Raw genomic sequence first — 15,063 nt, forward strand, 5'->3', positions numbered from 1 at the left:
CCACCCCCCAAGAACTGCAAAAGCAAGAAAACTGTTCCTCCACTATTATTTTTATTTTGGAAAATATAATTTTAATAAAAGGTCTATTTATGTTGAGACATAATGGATTGCTAGCCAAATGAATTAGTAAGCAAATACTCTAAAGTGTTCTGTTACAATTTCTTTTTCTTTTTTTTTTTTTTTGGTTCTTTTTTTCAGAGCTGGGGACCTAACCCAGGGCCTTGCGCTTCCTAGGTAAGCGCGCTACCACTGAGCTAAATCCCCAGCCCCTACAATTTCTAATGTAACAAATCTGGCCCTTAATGAATTTTTTTAGGTGTGCTTTTTCTCAGTAGGTTTTAAGAGTATAAAGGTATCCCAAGGAAAAATGCTTCTGAACTGCTGCTCAGAGCTTTAAGCATAGTGTTTTATCAGCGTTTTATTTGAACACTAACTTGGGTCCTTCGACTTTATGGTGATAAATCTGAATTGTGCACATATAGGATACAAAGGGGACACATTGTAATTTGTTCCTGAATTGCTCGTCTTGTAAAGAAAACCCGGAGCTCCCATCTATGAAGAGAACTTCTCCACTGACCTCTAGACTTCACAGTCTTTTGGCCCTGACAATAGGACTTCTCACATGTCAGGTAAAGCACCTAAACAAAGTAAAGAAATAAATCATATTCTTCCGTTGGAGTGAACTGAGGGGCTGTGAAAGGTCACAGAATTAAGTCACAGAAGAAAAGACAGAACCAGACCCTGACCACCCAGCCTCCCTGCTCCCCAGGCGCCACACTGTTCGTCTGTGATGTTCGGTACTAACAGGTGGATGTAGTCAGATTGAATGACAGTGGTAAGGAATAAGACAGTAACTGGCCGTCTAGTACTTCCTGTCTCCAGAGCAGTTGTCTTATATTCCGAGGCAGTCTGCCCTCAGTGAGTGTTCACACTAATGAGTTGTTTGCCTAATTAAAACAGAGTTTGGGGCAGCAACTGTATACATTAGCAGAATGAACACTGAAGTAACGGTGTTGGAGAAGTGGCTCAGGAGTTAAGAGCTACCCTGCCACAGGACCCAGGTTCGATTCCCAGCACCCAGATGGAGATCCAGAACCATCTATAATTTCAATCTCAGGAGATCTAGCTGCTCCCCTGGCCTCCCATGCAGGCAAAATACCCATATATCCATAGATCAGATAAATGTATGATTTTTAAATGAAGTATTAATGAGTTCAAATTCTGTCCTTACACATGGTGGCTATGTGACTTATTCAAGTAACATAACATTTCTCAGCTGGTTTCCTTAATAGGAAGTTCCACTTGCTTCTGTCCTGGGCAGCAACTGCATTTAACAAAAATGCATGATACAAAAGGGTGTGTACTCACTAGATTGTTAAATTAGCCTCTTTTTTTTTTTTTCTGTTGTACACTTCCTCCATTGGAAACACAATCCTCCAAACTGGAATTTGAGAGCATGGCTTGCTGAGTTTTTGTTTGTTGGTTTTTGTTTTTTGTTCTAGTTTGTTTTGAGACAGGGTTTCCCTGTGTAGCCCTGGCTGTCCTGGAACTCACTGTGTAGACCTGGCTGCCCAGAACTCAAGAGATCCATCAGCCTCTGCCAAGTGCTGGGACTAAAGGCGAATGCCACCACCACCTGGCATTGCCATGTTTTTAATAAAAGACGAAACCCATCGTCTCATCTACCTAAAGGCTGTGGACATTAGGATTTGCTGAGTATGAGATAGCATGCTACGTCTTTTGTGTGCAGGTCACAGATCACAAAGCTACGGCCCACAAACACATAACACTGTTTTTGAAAGGTTCAAGTTAAACGTGGTAAGACCCTTCTCAGTTACTAGCTTTTTCATCCCATCCTTCCAATGGTTATACACAGTCATTGCTTAAACTTCCGGATCCCCTGATGGCTACTGTTGCTGTTTTGTTTTGTTGTTTTTTTTCTCAGCCCCTTCGCTGGCTGTTGAGGCACCGGAAGTCTTAATGGCAGTATATCATTGGCTTACTCAGTGGATCCCACCCCATCCTAAATAACTACTTCCTGTTTGCCTGTTCTGTGTCTCCCGCCCCACTGAGTGCTCTGTACCTAATGCAGACTCAAGCCCTTAATGATCTCGCAGCCAGAACTTGCTGACTTGCTGACCATCCCCGGAGGCCTCCACATTGACCGTCCCTGACATGTTCCGGGCAACCTTACATCATTCTTTGCCTTATAGACATTTAACTCAGAAAAACAAGGCAAGCTCTGCAAGAGCTGACCTTCCTGTCCCAAGTTTCACAGATAAGCAGCAGAACTCAAATACAAACTGGTACACATTAGACCTCCTGGTTATCTTGCTACTGCTATCCTCATCCTAGCCAATCTTGAACTACCTAGTTATATATTGCCGAGGACGTCTGGCCTTTGCAGTGTGTCAGAGGTACCCATTTATTTAAAGCTTGCATATGTAAACTGGCCAGGCCAAGGAGCAGTGTACACATGAGTATATAAGCGTGCATGTGTCATAGAGGAGGGTTAACGGTGCACTACCCGCTCTTAACAGCAACCTGTGTGCGTGTGTGGATCCACCTAATAACCACATTAGTTCTTTCGTATTAACTTTTGTGTTATGTCAGGGAAATGGTGAAGAGCGCTTGAAGCATGGGATTCAGTACCTTTGGTGCCTTATCTCCAAACGGCTTTCCTTCTCCGTTTTAGCTTCAGCGAACATCTTTCAATCTAATTTCTCAAACCATTACCCTTAGGACCTCGCCATTCCTGACACCGAGCTTCGCCAGGAGAGTAAGAAAGCTAATGACATAATGCTGCAAAGACTGAAGGACTGCCAGCTTAGAAAGAAAGATCTAGATAAAGAGGTACCGTGTCCTTCTTTTCTGAAACTTGATTGGGTTTAGCGGGAAGAGCTAGCTAAAACATCACAGGGCAGTTGCCCTGTAAGTTCTTGGTTTGCTTAAAAAGTTCTTTGGGGGGGGGGGTGTTGGGGATTTAGCTCAGTGGTAGAGCGCTTGCCTAGGAAGCGCAAGGCCCTGGGTTTGGTCCCCAGCTCCGGAAAAAAAAAAGAAAAGAAAAAAAAAAGTGCTTGGGGACCAAACTAGCTTAAGTGTGCCTTTTAGAAGTAGATACACTATCTAACACTTGACTCGTTTACAAAGTTTTATTCACAGGGGCTGATGAGAAGGCTCAGTAGCTAGGGACAGAAGCTACCACACCCAGAGTTTCAGGAGTTGGTTCTTGCTTTCCACCACGAACTCCAGGGACCAAATGGGACTCAGCACTCAGCTAACCACAATGTTCTTTTTTAAACTATTAATTAATTAATTAATTTATTCATTATAGGTACACTGTAGCTGTCTTCAGACAAACCAGAAGAGGGCATCAGATCCCATTACTGATGGTTGTGAGCCACCATGTGGTTGCTGGGAATTGAACTCAGGACCTCTGGAAGAGCAGTCAGTGCTCTTAACCACTGAGCCATCCCTCCAGCCCTAAGTACAATGTCTTATACCAAAAAGCAGCCAAGGGATAGCAGCCAGGGAAAAGCACAGTGGGGCTGCATCAGGAGGAAAACACATTCTGTGTGTTCTGGAGGAGTCACAAAATCTGTGCATCATTTCCCCAGCATTAAACAGTGATCACAGGGTGAAGGGCCATTTGCCAGTTCAGTAAAACCACTTGTCCATCAAAGTTTTATTGCGGGAGTCATATACCAAAGTCCCACCCACCAGAAAGCAGGCAAATGTTCAGTCTAAACATCGTGCTGTGAACAACAGGGAGTCGTTCATGGAAGGGGCCATAAGACACCTCAGACAACGCAGGGTTCCAGGTTACGTGCCAGCTTGTCTTGCTAAGCCCAGCAGTCTTAGGTCCACTGTAGGAACTCTTTGCCATGGGAGTTGGTAAAAGCATGACATCAGTTAAAGATTGGACTTTGTGAAGTGGGATGACTTTATCGTAAGTATTTTAGTAGTTACTTTTATTTCTTTTCCTCTAAAATATAAAAATGCTTTTTTTCTAGTTATTGAAACATAGAAACAGAATTGCAACTCTCAAAGAGTTAATCGCTAATGAGAAGGCTCTTCAAGACCACACTATGGAGGTGAGTTTAACATGTTCTTCTTGGCTTCAGTGTGCAGATACACTGCGGATAGTCATGTTCTCTTGACAACTGTGCTAATGTCCGTCCAGCTCTTAAGTTCTGGGGTTTTTTTTGTTTGTTTGTTTGGTTGGTTGGTTGGTTGGTTAGCTGGTTTGGGAGTTTTGAGAGAGGGCCTCTCTGTGTAGCCTTGGCTATCCCAGAACTCAGAGTTCCCACTCATCTGCCTGCTTCTGCCTTCCAAGTGATGGGCTTAAAGGTGTGGCCATCACCCACTGGTGAGTTCTGTATCCTATGAGTTCAGCCTCATATCACTTTTATATATAGGAGTGTTTTCCCTGCATGTGTGTGCACTGTATATATGCAAGAGGCCAGAAGAAGGAATCAGATTCTTTGAAGTTGGAATTACAGATGTTGATGAAGTTACCATGTGGTACTGGGAACCGAACCTGGGTCCTCTGTAAGATCAGCCAGGCTTGTGACTGCTGAGTCATCTCTCCATCCCCCTCTCTCTCTGATTCTCAAGTCACAATGATGCTGTGAAATGCTAGGACCATGCAAGTACTGAAATGTGTACGAATGTATTTAATCTCAGATCACAGATTTTGATACAGAAGAGGTCAAGAATGCCAGCGAAGCACCTGTGCTACTGACAGTCAAACTGGATAAATACCACAGTCTGAACGAGGAGCTTGATTTCTTGGTAAGACAGACCAGTGTCTTATGGGCCTTTTTTTTTTTTAAGATTTTATTTATTCATCTTATATATGACAAGTATACTGTCACTGTCTTCAGATACACCAGAAGAGGGCATCGGATCTCGTTACAGATGGTTGTGAGCCACCTTGTAGTTGCTGGGATTTGAACTCATGACCTCTGGAAGAACAGTCAGTGCTCTTAACCACTGAGCCATCTCTCCAGCCCATTATGGGCCTTTTTATACCCAGTGCCATCCATTAGATTTTAAGAAGTTATCAACCTTCAAAATATTATTAAAGTATCATTAAAATATTCACACTGACACTGTGGCAGTATTGCCACAAAAATATGAAAGTATTTTCATGGACATATCAGGCTAGAGAAATGGCTAGGTGCTTAAGCTGCAATTCTGGAGGGCTCAGGTTCAATTCCCAGCACCTAGAAGGTAGCTTGCAACTGTCTGTAAATCCAGTTTCAAGAATTCTAATGCCCTCTTCTTACCTCTCCAGATATCAGATATGCAAGTAGTTTTCAGGCATATATGCAGGTAAAACATCCATGCACATAAAATAAAAATTAGTTTTAAAAATTCTAATATTGGGGCTGGGGATTTAGCTCAGTGGTAGAGCGCTTACCTAGGAAGCGCAAGGCCCTGGGTTCGGTCCCCAGCTCCGAAAAAAGAACCAAAAAAAAAAAAAAATTCTAATATTGCTCAATATAATTTGTTTTCGGGCTAATAAAATTTATGCCTTTCAAAACACAGAAGCCAAAAGGTAAACTTGCTTTTATTCTTCCCCATTTCTAGGGATCAAACCCAAGGCTTCCCTCATGCCAGGCAAGCATTCTACCTACTACTAACTGTAACCCTCCTTTTCAAATTTTGTATCTTTAAAAATGTTATTTTTGTGTGTGTGTGTATGTGTGAGTGTATGTGTGTGTGTGTGTGTGTGAGTGTGGGTATGTGTGTATGTGTGTGAGTATGTGTGTGAGTGTGTGTGTATGTGTGTGTGTATGTGTGTATGTGTGTGTATATGTGTGTATGTGTGTGTATGTGTGTATGTGTGTGAGTGTGTGTATGTGTGTGAGTATGTGTGTATGTGTGTGAGTGTGTGTATGTGTGTGTATGTGTGTGAGTGTGTGTGTATGTGTGTGAGTGTGTGTATATGTGTGTATGTGTGTGAGTGTATGTGTGTGTATGTGTGTGAGTGTGTGTATGTGTGTATGTGTGTGTATGTGTGTATGTGTGTGAGTGTGTGTGTGTGAGAATGTGTGTGTATATGTGTGTATGTGTGTGAGTGTGTGTGAGTGTGATATGTATGTGTGTATGTGTGTGTATGTGTGTATGTGTGTGAGTGTGTACGTATGTGTGTGTATGTGTGTATGTGTGTATGTGTGTATGTGTGTGTATGTGTGTGTATGTGTGTGTGTATGTGTGTGTGTATGTGTGTGGTGTGTGTGTGTGTGTGTGTGTGTACATCCATGCCCTCAGAGGTCAGAAGAGGATGTCCAGTCACTTGGAGCTGGTGTCACATGGTCGATGCAGGGGCTGAGGTCTAAACTCGAGTCCTCTGAAAGAGCAACAGCTGTGCTTCTGGCCGCTGAGCCATCTCTCCAGCCCATATTTATGTTTTTGAGATAGGCTCTCACTGTCTAGTTCAAGCCAGCCTCCCTCCCACAATGTCCCACCTCAGCTTCTGGGCTTACAGGTATTCACCACACATGGCTCTCCAAAACACCTGCTACTTTTCACTGTGGACGAAGCGCTCCTAGTCTCTGTGTATCCTACTGTAATAGCTGCATCCAGTAACAATGGCTGGAAATGACTCTTAGTTTATCTAAGGTGGCACAAAAGAGAATGCAGAGAAACGGAAGAAAATAAAAACATCTAGGTGTTTGTTTCAGAAAACAAAAACCTGAGTCGGCACAGCGTAATATTCCTTTTTTCACACTGTATTTTACTATTCATGTACAATGTGTATCAATCAAAGCCACCTCTTTCTTTTCACCATAACTTTATGTTTGGGGTTTTGGCTGCTTCCTCACTGATTATTTATGGGATATGTTGCACATTACTGTGGACACTGGATCAATTACTACTGTCCGTGTTTTAATACCTGTTATCAGCCCCAGCTATCCTGTCTGCTGCTCATCCTTCCCAGCCTCTAGATATCACTACAGGACACTCACTTCAGCCGTTGAAAGGCATCTGTCTATGGAACAGAACACGCAGTGTCTATCTTCGTGGGTCCGATGTAATTCATTCACTTTAATATCCTCCTTCCCCTTCATTTAGCTGCATAAATGTGTACAACTGGTACCCCAAAGTCAAAGATTGTTTTTAAAAGATCCACAAAGATGGAAATGTGAACTGTCCTAATGTTATCACTGTAGATTTTGCATGTATTAGATTACTACACTGTGCCACAAATACTATTAAAACATTACGGGGTTGGGGATTTAGCTCAGTGGTAGAGCGCTTGCCTAGCAAGCGCATGGCCCTGGGTTTGGTCCTCAGCTCCGGGGGAAAACAAACAAACAAACAAAAAACAAACAAAAAAACATTACTAGAACTCTCCATGGTCTCGCTGTAATGAAAAAGACTGATAGTGTTTCTGGCACAGCATGAGTCTCTCCTTTATTTCTAAGTCACCAAAGCAGAATTAGGCACTGTATTCATCACATAGTCATTAACCTTTAAAAGAGAAGTGGTGAATCATTGCCTATGATCCCAGAACCCGAAGGCTGAGGAAGGAGGGTTTCAAGTGTGAGACTAATTTAGGCTATATATTGAATTCAAGGCCAGGCTGGCCAACTTAGAGAGACCCTGCCTGGAAATGATGATGATGGTGATGGTGATGATGGTGATGGTGATGATGGTGATGGTGATGATGGTGATGGTGGTGGTGGTGGTGATGATGATGGTGATGATGATGGTGGTAGTGGTGGTGGTGGTGGTGGTGATGATAAATGGAAGTAGAGTTCACCTATCACAAGCCAGGCTCTAGGTTCTTTTCCCATCCCTGGAAAGAATAAAGAAGGGAAGGAAAGGGAGGGACTGTTGCAGCTTCTGTAGCTTATGGCTTTAGTGTTGCTCCCTGGGGTTCTCCTCTACCACTATGTAAGTATATATAAAGTGTAAGAAGGGGCTGGGGATTTAGCTCAGTGGTAGAGCGCTTACCTAGGAAGCGCAAGGCCCTGGGTTCGGTCCCCAGCTCCGGAAAAAAGAACCAAAAAAAAAAAAGTGTAAGAAGACAGAAAATCACTCTTAGCACTGTTATTTAGTAGGATGTTGTCTGTAGTTTTTCTTCTTTAATTGCTTTGAAAATTAAAGTAGCTTTCAGAGAAAATTATTAATAAGCTTTCCTAATGACCCTAAATGCTATTCTCAGAAAAAATAACTTTTTATTTAAAACTTTTATTATATTTGATTGAGTGTGTGTATGTGTGTGTGTGTGTGTGTGTGTGTGTGTGTGTGTGTGTGTTGGCATGCAAAGTGCCACGGCACACATGGAGCTCAGAGGACAACTTGCAGGAGTTGGTCCTTCCCTTTCCGTACTCTGGGGTCTAGGACTCAGCTCATCAGTTATGGCTACAAGTGCCTTTACATTCTAAGCCATCTCGCCAGCCCATATAGTTTTTAATTTAAATAGTATTCCTGTGAAAAACAGGCAATAGACGGACTGTGAAGTGCATGAAGCTGAGCCTTAGAGATGTGTGTGGTTTGCAAGAGCGGGGCTCTGCATCATCACACATCCCAGCTTTAACCCACACTCAAGCATGCCTTTGCATGGGCTATCTGTGCCAAGGGTGGTGGTGAAAATGGACGTGATTCGTGTTTGCAGGTCCTAGCAGATGCTTGACTATTTACAAAGCTATTTCACAGTAGAAAATAACAGAATGGACAAAAGTCCATCATCATTCCTGCTCCTGTGTCCTATATGCAACCCACCCTCGGATCCGCCCATCTGTGTCACAACTCGCTTCATTAGGACTCAGTTTCAGAGGCTATTACAACAAAATAGAGCATGACGGGTTTCCTGGTGGTCTCCAGGTTACATTTTCGCTGATGTTTCTCCATAGATCACCAAGCTGGGGGACCTTCTGGAGAGCAAAGAAGACCACTACAGCAGGCTCATCGAGGAGAATGACAAGTACCGAAGACACGTAGGCAGCCTGATAAACAAGGTACACAGTTTCCTTATGGAAGACAAAACAAGCAGTCCTTCAAAAATGTCAGCTGGGGCGCGGCCCAGATAGAAGCCCGTCTGTCCAGCATGTGCCCTGCTTTCGGTCCTCAGCATAACCAAACCAAGCACCCACAATAAACTCAGCTGAACATCGCCTCAGAACTCTGGAACTCCAGAACTAAAGGGATGGGAGGTTTGCCAAGCCACCTTTGCCCCTAATGGTTCCTCTTACCTCCTAAAGCGTGTTAAATGCCCCCATTAGCTGAGTAGCTGGTAAGTGGCCAAGAGCCTTGCTGCTGGCACTTGAAAGTCTTCATTTCGTTAATCTACCTTCACAGTAATTAAGCCGCTCACCAACTTAGTGTTTTACTTTGCTTTTTTGTTTTCATTTTGGTTTTCTGAGACAATGTCTCCATATGGTGGCTCAGTCTGGCCTTGGAATCCCAAATTCTATTGCCTCAGCCTCCCAAGTGCTGAAACTGCAGGCCTGAGCCCACCAGGGCTGCATTAACTTAATACACCACCATCCTTCCCTGGCCCTGTATCACTGTGTGGCAGACAGTGAGTTTCTGGGACTCCCATCTCCAGCATGATGAGTGGGTTTAACTCTATTGTTGTTCATATATCTGATATCAAAAATAGAAAAAGGACGTTTTGTCTGTTGTAAAATTTTTATTTACTGTTGTCAAATAATTAAACTTCAACTTGTAAAGATTTTTAAAAGGAGAAAATAAAATTAAATGCAAATACTCATATTTATAAAAATATTTATTTTCTCAAGGTAACGTCATATGAAGAAATTATCAAATGTGCTGATCAAAGACTTGAGATATCCCATTCCCAGATTGCACAGTAAGTTAAACTAATATTTAAATTTTTTGAATATTTGATGATGTTTTGTTTGATTTTTCTGACTTCTATGATTTTTTTCCTCTGGCTCTTAGAAATAGGATAACAGCGTGTGTCCTTTATGATAGACTAAAACCATGTCCCCAGCCTGGTTCAGAATAAGCTACTTTATTACTTCTTTCCTCTGGGGGACACTCGGAGTCAGGGCACAGCATGGCTTCTGACAGACTGCTTGCTTACTTGTCGTATGCAGTTTTCAAAGGTTTTCAGCTTTTCGGAGAATTTTGGTATACAAACGAACCTCTTAAAAGGTACCACCAGTTTATATTTAATCCAAAGAAAAAGTGTCTTGGGCAATTTGAGACTTACAATCTTGGATTTCATTTATTTTTTAAAGTCTTCATTGGCCTTGGGGAACCTGACTGCTAGGCTGTGAGGTGTATTCCTGTCTTCCCTGCGGTCCGGTCACAGGAAAAGCTCTTATAAAAGCGACCATGACCCTACCCCCCTTCACTCCCCCACACCCCGTGGGTGGTAGGACTTCTGTGAGGACTGCTCACCCCCAGAGGAGACACAGAGTTCAAAGGCTTTATTCTCTTCAGTGGACTTCACTGTGTCCCACCAGCCCCAGCTCTATCCTCCTCTTCTGGGTGGAACTACCACCCTGCCAGTGCCCACAGTGGATCCGTAGAGCAGACCTGGGCTTGTTGGCGCTGCTTCCAGTGATCCTTCCCGTCTGGTGGACAGACAGCCACCACGCAGCACACTCCTGGAGACTCATGGGCAAATTGGTACTGAGAGCCCCAATATCTAGCTTGGCAGTTCAGTCAGTCATCAACTTTGCCAAATGCCACCCTGTGCCCCAGAATTAAGCAGGCTGTGTCCTCTGCACAGTTGAGAGCAGGACCACAGCTCAGCAGTGGGAACCCCACACAAGACTTCCCCCGCAGTGATGGCTTTGTAGCAGGGTTACTCCCACATGGCAAAGAGGAACTGCTGGGCACCAGCAACTGTTGCTTGGCTAACCTTCCAGAGAGCCACCCCACAGCTACCCTTTTCCTGCCAGAGAGTCACCTGCCCAACAGCTCCACTCCCCGGGGTTCATGAGACCTGGTTCTGCCTGTCAGAGGATCCCCTGACCAGAGGGGGAGAAGGACAGCTCACATAGATGCTCACTTGAGCATCTGCTTGCAACCCCCCACAAATGACAAACTTTACCACTGACAGAGGCAGCTGTGGGTAGGTATGCAGGCTCCAATGAACTGGCCTTGGCACTACGGCAATACACAGGACATGGACCTTTCAGTGTGACCCAGCCTTCTCCAGCTTCTCCATACAAATCCTGGGCAGCTAGGCATGTTGGTGTGTGTTTAATCCCAGCACTCAGGAATGCAGTGCAGATGGATCTTTGAGTTTGAGACCAAACTGATCTACAGATGGAGTTCCAGCACAGCCGGGGCTGCACAGAAATCCTGTCTCAAAACACCCAGACCAACCAAATCAACAAAAGTTATTTTGCAATCTCAAACAACAGAACTGCCAGGAAACAGTTCAACCTGTCTCCCCCCATACACAAGCCTTTCACATCCTTTCCGAGAAGGGAGGGGCCTAGCCTGTTTGATTGTGAAAGGTAAGACATGGGGACAGGAATCTAGAAGGCAGAGATCAATAGATAGGACCAAGCGCCACTCTTATTCCCATTCCACATCCAAGCTGAACATCAGGATATACAAAATGCAGAGGTGGCTGGAAGTTTGGGGGATCAAAGTTTATGTCAAATCCGAGTTAGGGAGAGGGAAGACAAGAACTCCCTTGTTTCTGTGATACAATGCAAATACAGAGATCACCCTGTGTGCTTGTCAATTTTTAAAAACGATTATCAATACTATCAATACTAGAAGCGTAAGAAATTCAGGCATATAAAATGTTCTAACATCCTAAATAATGGAACTAAATGTTAAGTCACAGTTCTAAGGGTACGAAATGATCGACATTGTGACCTAAACCAAGTAAACACATCTGCTCTACATCCTTACATTCCGTTTGGGTATTTGTTTTCTCAGTTAGTGTGTGTTTTATATATACACAGACGTGCGCCCCCCCCCCGTGTGTGTGTGTGTGTGTGTGTGTGTGTGTGTGTGTGTGTGTGTGTGTGTGTGTAGGTCAGAGGACTTGTTGACATCTGGGGAGTCAGTTGTCTCCTTCCTCTGTGGGTTCTGGGGATTGAGCTCAGGTTGACGCGTGTGTGGCAAGAGATCCAGCTCTGCCGACGTTCCGCCTACCTTTGGTGTTTCCTGAGCCCTGCCAGCCTGCTTTCTGACTTCCATTTACCTGGTAACATGACTTCCATCTGTCACTTTCAGTCTGGGACTGGTTTTTGCCATTATGGATTTCCTAGAGACAAAAGAAACTGGGGTTGGGGATTTAGCTCAGCGGTAGAGCGCTTGCCTAGGAAGCGCAAGGAAGCACAAGGCCCTGGGTTGGTCCCCAGCTCTGCAAAAAAAAGAACCAAAAAAAAAGAAACTAGGATCTTCCCTTTTACTCCGAGCAGCAATTAGGTGTCTTAATTGGTTAGTTGGGACTTTAAGCCACTCACACTTAGGGTTATTCCTGAGAGCTGTGCTGATTCCCGTGACTTGGTTGGTCGTTTCCTGGTTCACTGAATTGTTCTTGTCTGTCTCTCCTGTCCGTCTGAGGGGCTGTGAGTCTACTGGGCTCCTTGTTCAGACTCGTCCTCCTCTCTATTTAAGGTTCCTTAAGAGTCCTTTGCGATGCTGGCTTGGTGGTCTTGAGTTGCTTTAGTGTGTGCTTGAAATATCCATATTTCTCTAACATTCTGGAAGACAGTTTTCTGGACATAACAAGCTTATTTGGAAGTTAATTTGCTTCTAGGACTTGAACTGTATCATTCCATTTTCTGGATTTCAGGCTTCCTTCGAGAGGTTTGATATATTGTGTTTACCTTTGAATCATTCTGTTCTTTGCTAATTAGAGTTTTGATGCACTGTGCTTGCCTTTGTAGGTGTGTTGGCCTTTTGTCCTTGTGACTTTTAGTACTGTTTTGAACTTTTTTTTTTTTAGCATGTTGACTATGTGTCCTGAAGAGTCTATTAGAGATTCTAAAGGTCTCTTTTGCTTGGATCTCATCTGTCTCTGTCACTATCTCTCTGTGCCTCTGTCTCTCTCTGTGTCTCTGTCTCTGTCTCTGTCTCCCCCTCTTTCTGCATAAGAATAGAAACAGGCAAATCTCTAGCAGGCCAACAGAATGTTGTGACCATGCTGTGACACCGCCAAGCATTTTCCTGTGCTAACACAGTCCCAGATCAGGAGCTCTGTTAACACACTACCCTAGGGCTATATTATAGTGCACACACTGTGCAAACAAACAAAAATAGCTAAATGGCATGCTATGCTATTACCTATTCTTTTTAAAAAATATTTATTTATTTATTGTATATGAGTACACTGTCACTGTCTTCAGACACACCAGCAGAGGGCATCGGATCCCATTACAGATGGCTGTGAGCCACCATGTGGGTGCTGGGAATTGACCTGGAAGAGCAGTCAGTGCTCTAACCACTGAGCCATCTCTCCAGCCCGGGAAAAAGGTTTGAAAAGAAAGAGAATATGAAGGCAATTCAGAATACTTGGTTAATTTTTCTCTTTATAGGTTCCAGGACTAAAGATAAAAATTGCCAGAAAAATGCTCAGGTTCTATGATGGTTCGAATGAGAAAGACTCTCATAGGCTCATCTGTTTGAAGGCTTGGCTCACTGTTAGTGGAGCTTAGTGGAACTGTTTGGGAAGGATTAGGTTTGGTCTTGTAGAAGATTTGGCCCTGTTGGAGAAAATATGTCACTGGGGGTGGAACCTACTGCTTCAGTGCTATGCCTGCCTGCTTCCTGCCCTGATAATGGACTCACCCTGTAAAACTGTAAACATGTTCCCAATTAAATGGTTATTTTGTAAAAGTTGCATTGGTCATGGTGTCTTTTCACAGTAATAGAACAGTAGCAACGTCTCCAAAGAATTTACGAGATGCTCATCTAGAAAAAGTCCATTTTTGTGTAAAATGCCGTTGTTTGTTTCTTTAGTTTGGAAGAAAGAAATAGACATTTGGAAGATTTAATCAGAATGCCCAGAGAGAAAGCCAGAGGGCTAAGGTAAGTTTTCCAATCTGTTTTAAAAAATAATGTCTTTAAAGTACATGTAGTAAATAATACATTTAATTTTCCTCCCCTTATATTTAAGATTAAAAGGTAAATATAAAGTATTTTATGCTTTCCTGGTAGAAAAAAGTTGCTTGATCAAACTTTTCTTGTAGGCCTTGCATAGCATCACACATACTTAAAGCCCCTAGCTATCCTGGAGGCGAGCCTGCAAAGTTTAGCAAGATCTGTATAGTTCTGAGATGATGGGCACATCCCACCTACCTCATTACTGTCAGGTTTCTGTGGAGCCTGGATTAGAAGGCCAGTCTGCCTGACCTCTCAGAACCTGTAAGCAGGATTCTCCGAGGGTTATGATCGAGGTGGTTGTCTTCAATAAAAACACTTAACTCCTACATGCTTATGAAATGACTCTATTTGCATGAAACCTTGAACTCTGTTTTTAGAAGAGTCTCTGTCAGTCATGTAGCCCAGTGATGTATGGTAGTGTATACACAAGCTTGTGGGTCGACTGTAAGAACAGTTGGGTCCCAGCTTCAGTAGTAACACATACTAAAGTTGAAAAGCTAGAAAAAATAACATAGCTATTTTATATGATCATCTTGCAAACACAAAAATCTTACAAAAGCAGTTTAAATCTGCTCAGGAGTTTCAATTTCCAAAACAGCATGAATTTTTCTCTTGAGTTGTAGAAACAAACCGTGGGATTTATTTCTAAAATTATTTATTTTTATATAATTTTGCACATTTACCAGTCAAGACATTTGTTTACCTATCACATTTATTTTTTGCACTGAATTTGAGGCTTATCTATATGGATTTATTGATTTTGAAACAAGGGAATGAGGTCACAAGGTGCTCCCAGCTGGTAAGCCTCTTTGTGTGAAAACTCTAGAGCCCTTGCAGGCTACATTTGTGAATAACTCTAAAGTCTTGGCCGACCTACTGACCTCAGTGTACCAGTCAGAAGTCCAGCCTGAGAATTCCTCTACATCTTTTTAAAAAGTGTTGTTCTGACCTACCCACTTGTCTCTGGCAGTGGAAACAGTTGAACTCTCAGAGTAAGAA

General features: G+C 43.2%; 1 protein-coding gene across 5 annotated transcripts in view; it reads left to right on the top strand.

Moving 5' to 3' along the window:
* Cage1 (cancer antigen 1) overlaps window positions 1-15,063 on the top strand; it is a 38,070-nt gene that overhangs the window by 22,334 nt on the left and 673 nt on the right. For 3 of the 5 annotated variants that reach the window (XM_006253808.5, NM_001012052.1, XM_006253809.5), the window contains 7 exons: window positions 483-629; window positions 2,743-2,853; window positions 4,014-4,094; window positions 4,687-4,794; window positions 8,871-8,975; window positions 9,759-9,829; window positions 13,921-13,989. In XM_006253808.5, coding sequence (XP_006253870.1) covers window positions 483-629; window positions 2,743-2,853; window positions 4,014-4,094; window positions 4,687-4,794; window positions 8,871-8,975; window positions 9,759-9,829; window positions 13,921-13,989 — 692 coding nt within the window. The remainder of the gene's footprint in view (window positions 1-482; window positions 630-2,742; window positions 2,854-4,013; window positions 4,095-4,686; window positions 4,795-8,870; window positions 8,976-9,758; window positions 9,830-13,920; window positions 13,990-15,063) is intronic. The other 2 variants (XM_006253811.4, XM_006253810.5) reach the window with 1 other exon arrangement.

Source organism: Rattus norvegicus, chromosome 17, assembly GCF_036323735.1.
Source record: "Rattus norvegicus strain BN/NHsdMcwi chromosome 17, GRCr8, whole genome shotgun sequence".
NCBI lineage: Eukaryota > Metazoa > Chordata > Mammalia > Rodentia > Muridae > Rattus > Rattus norvegicus.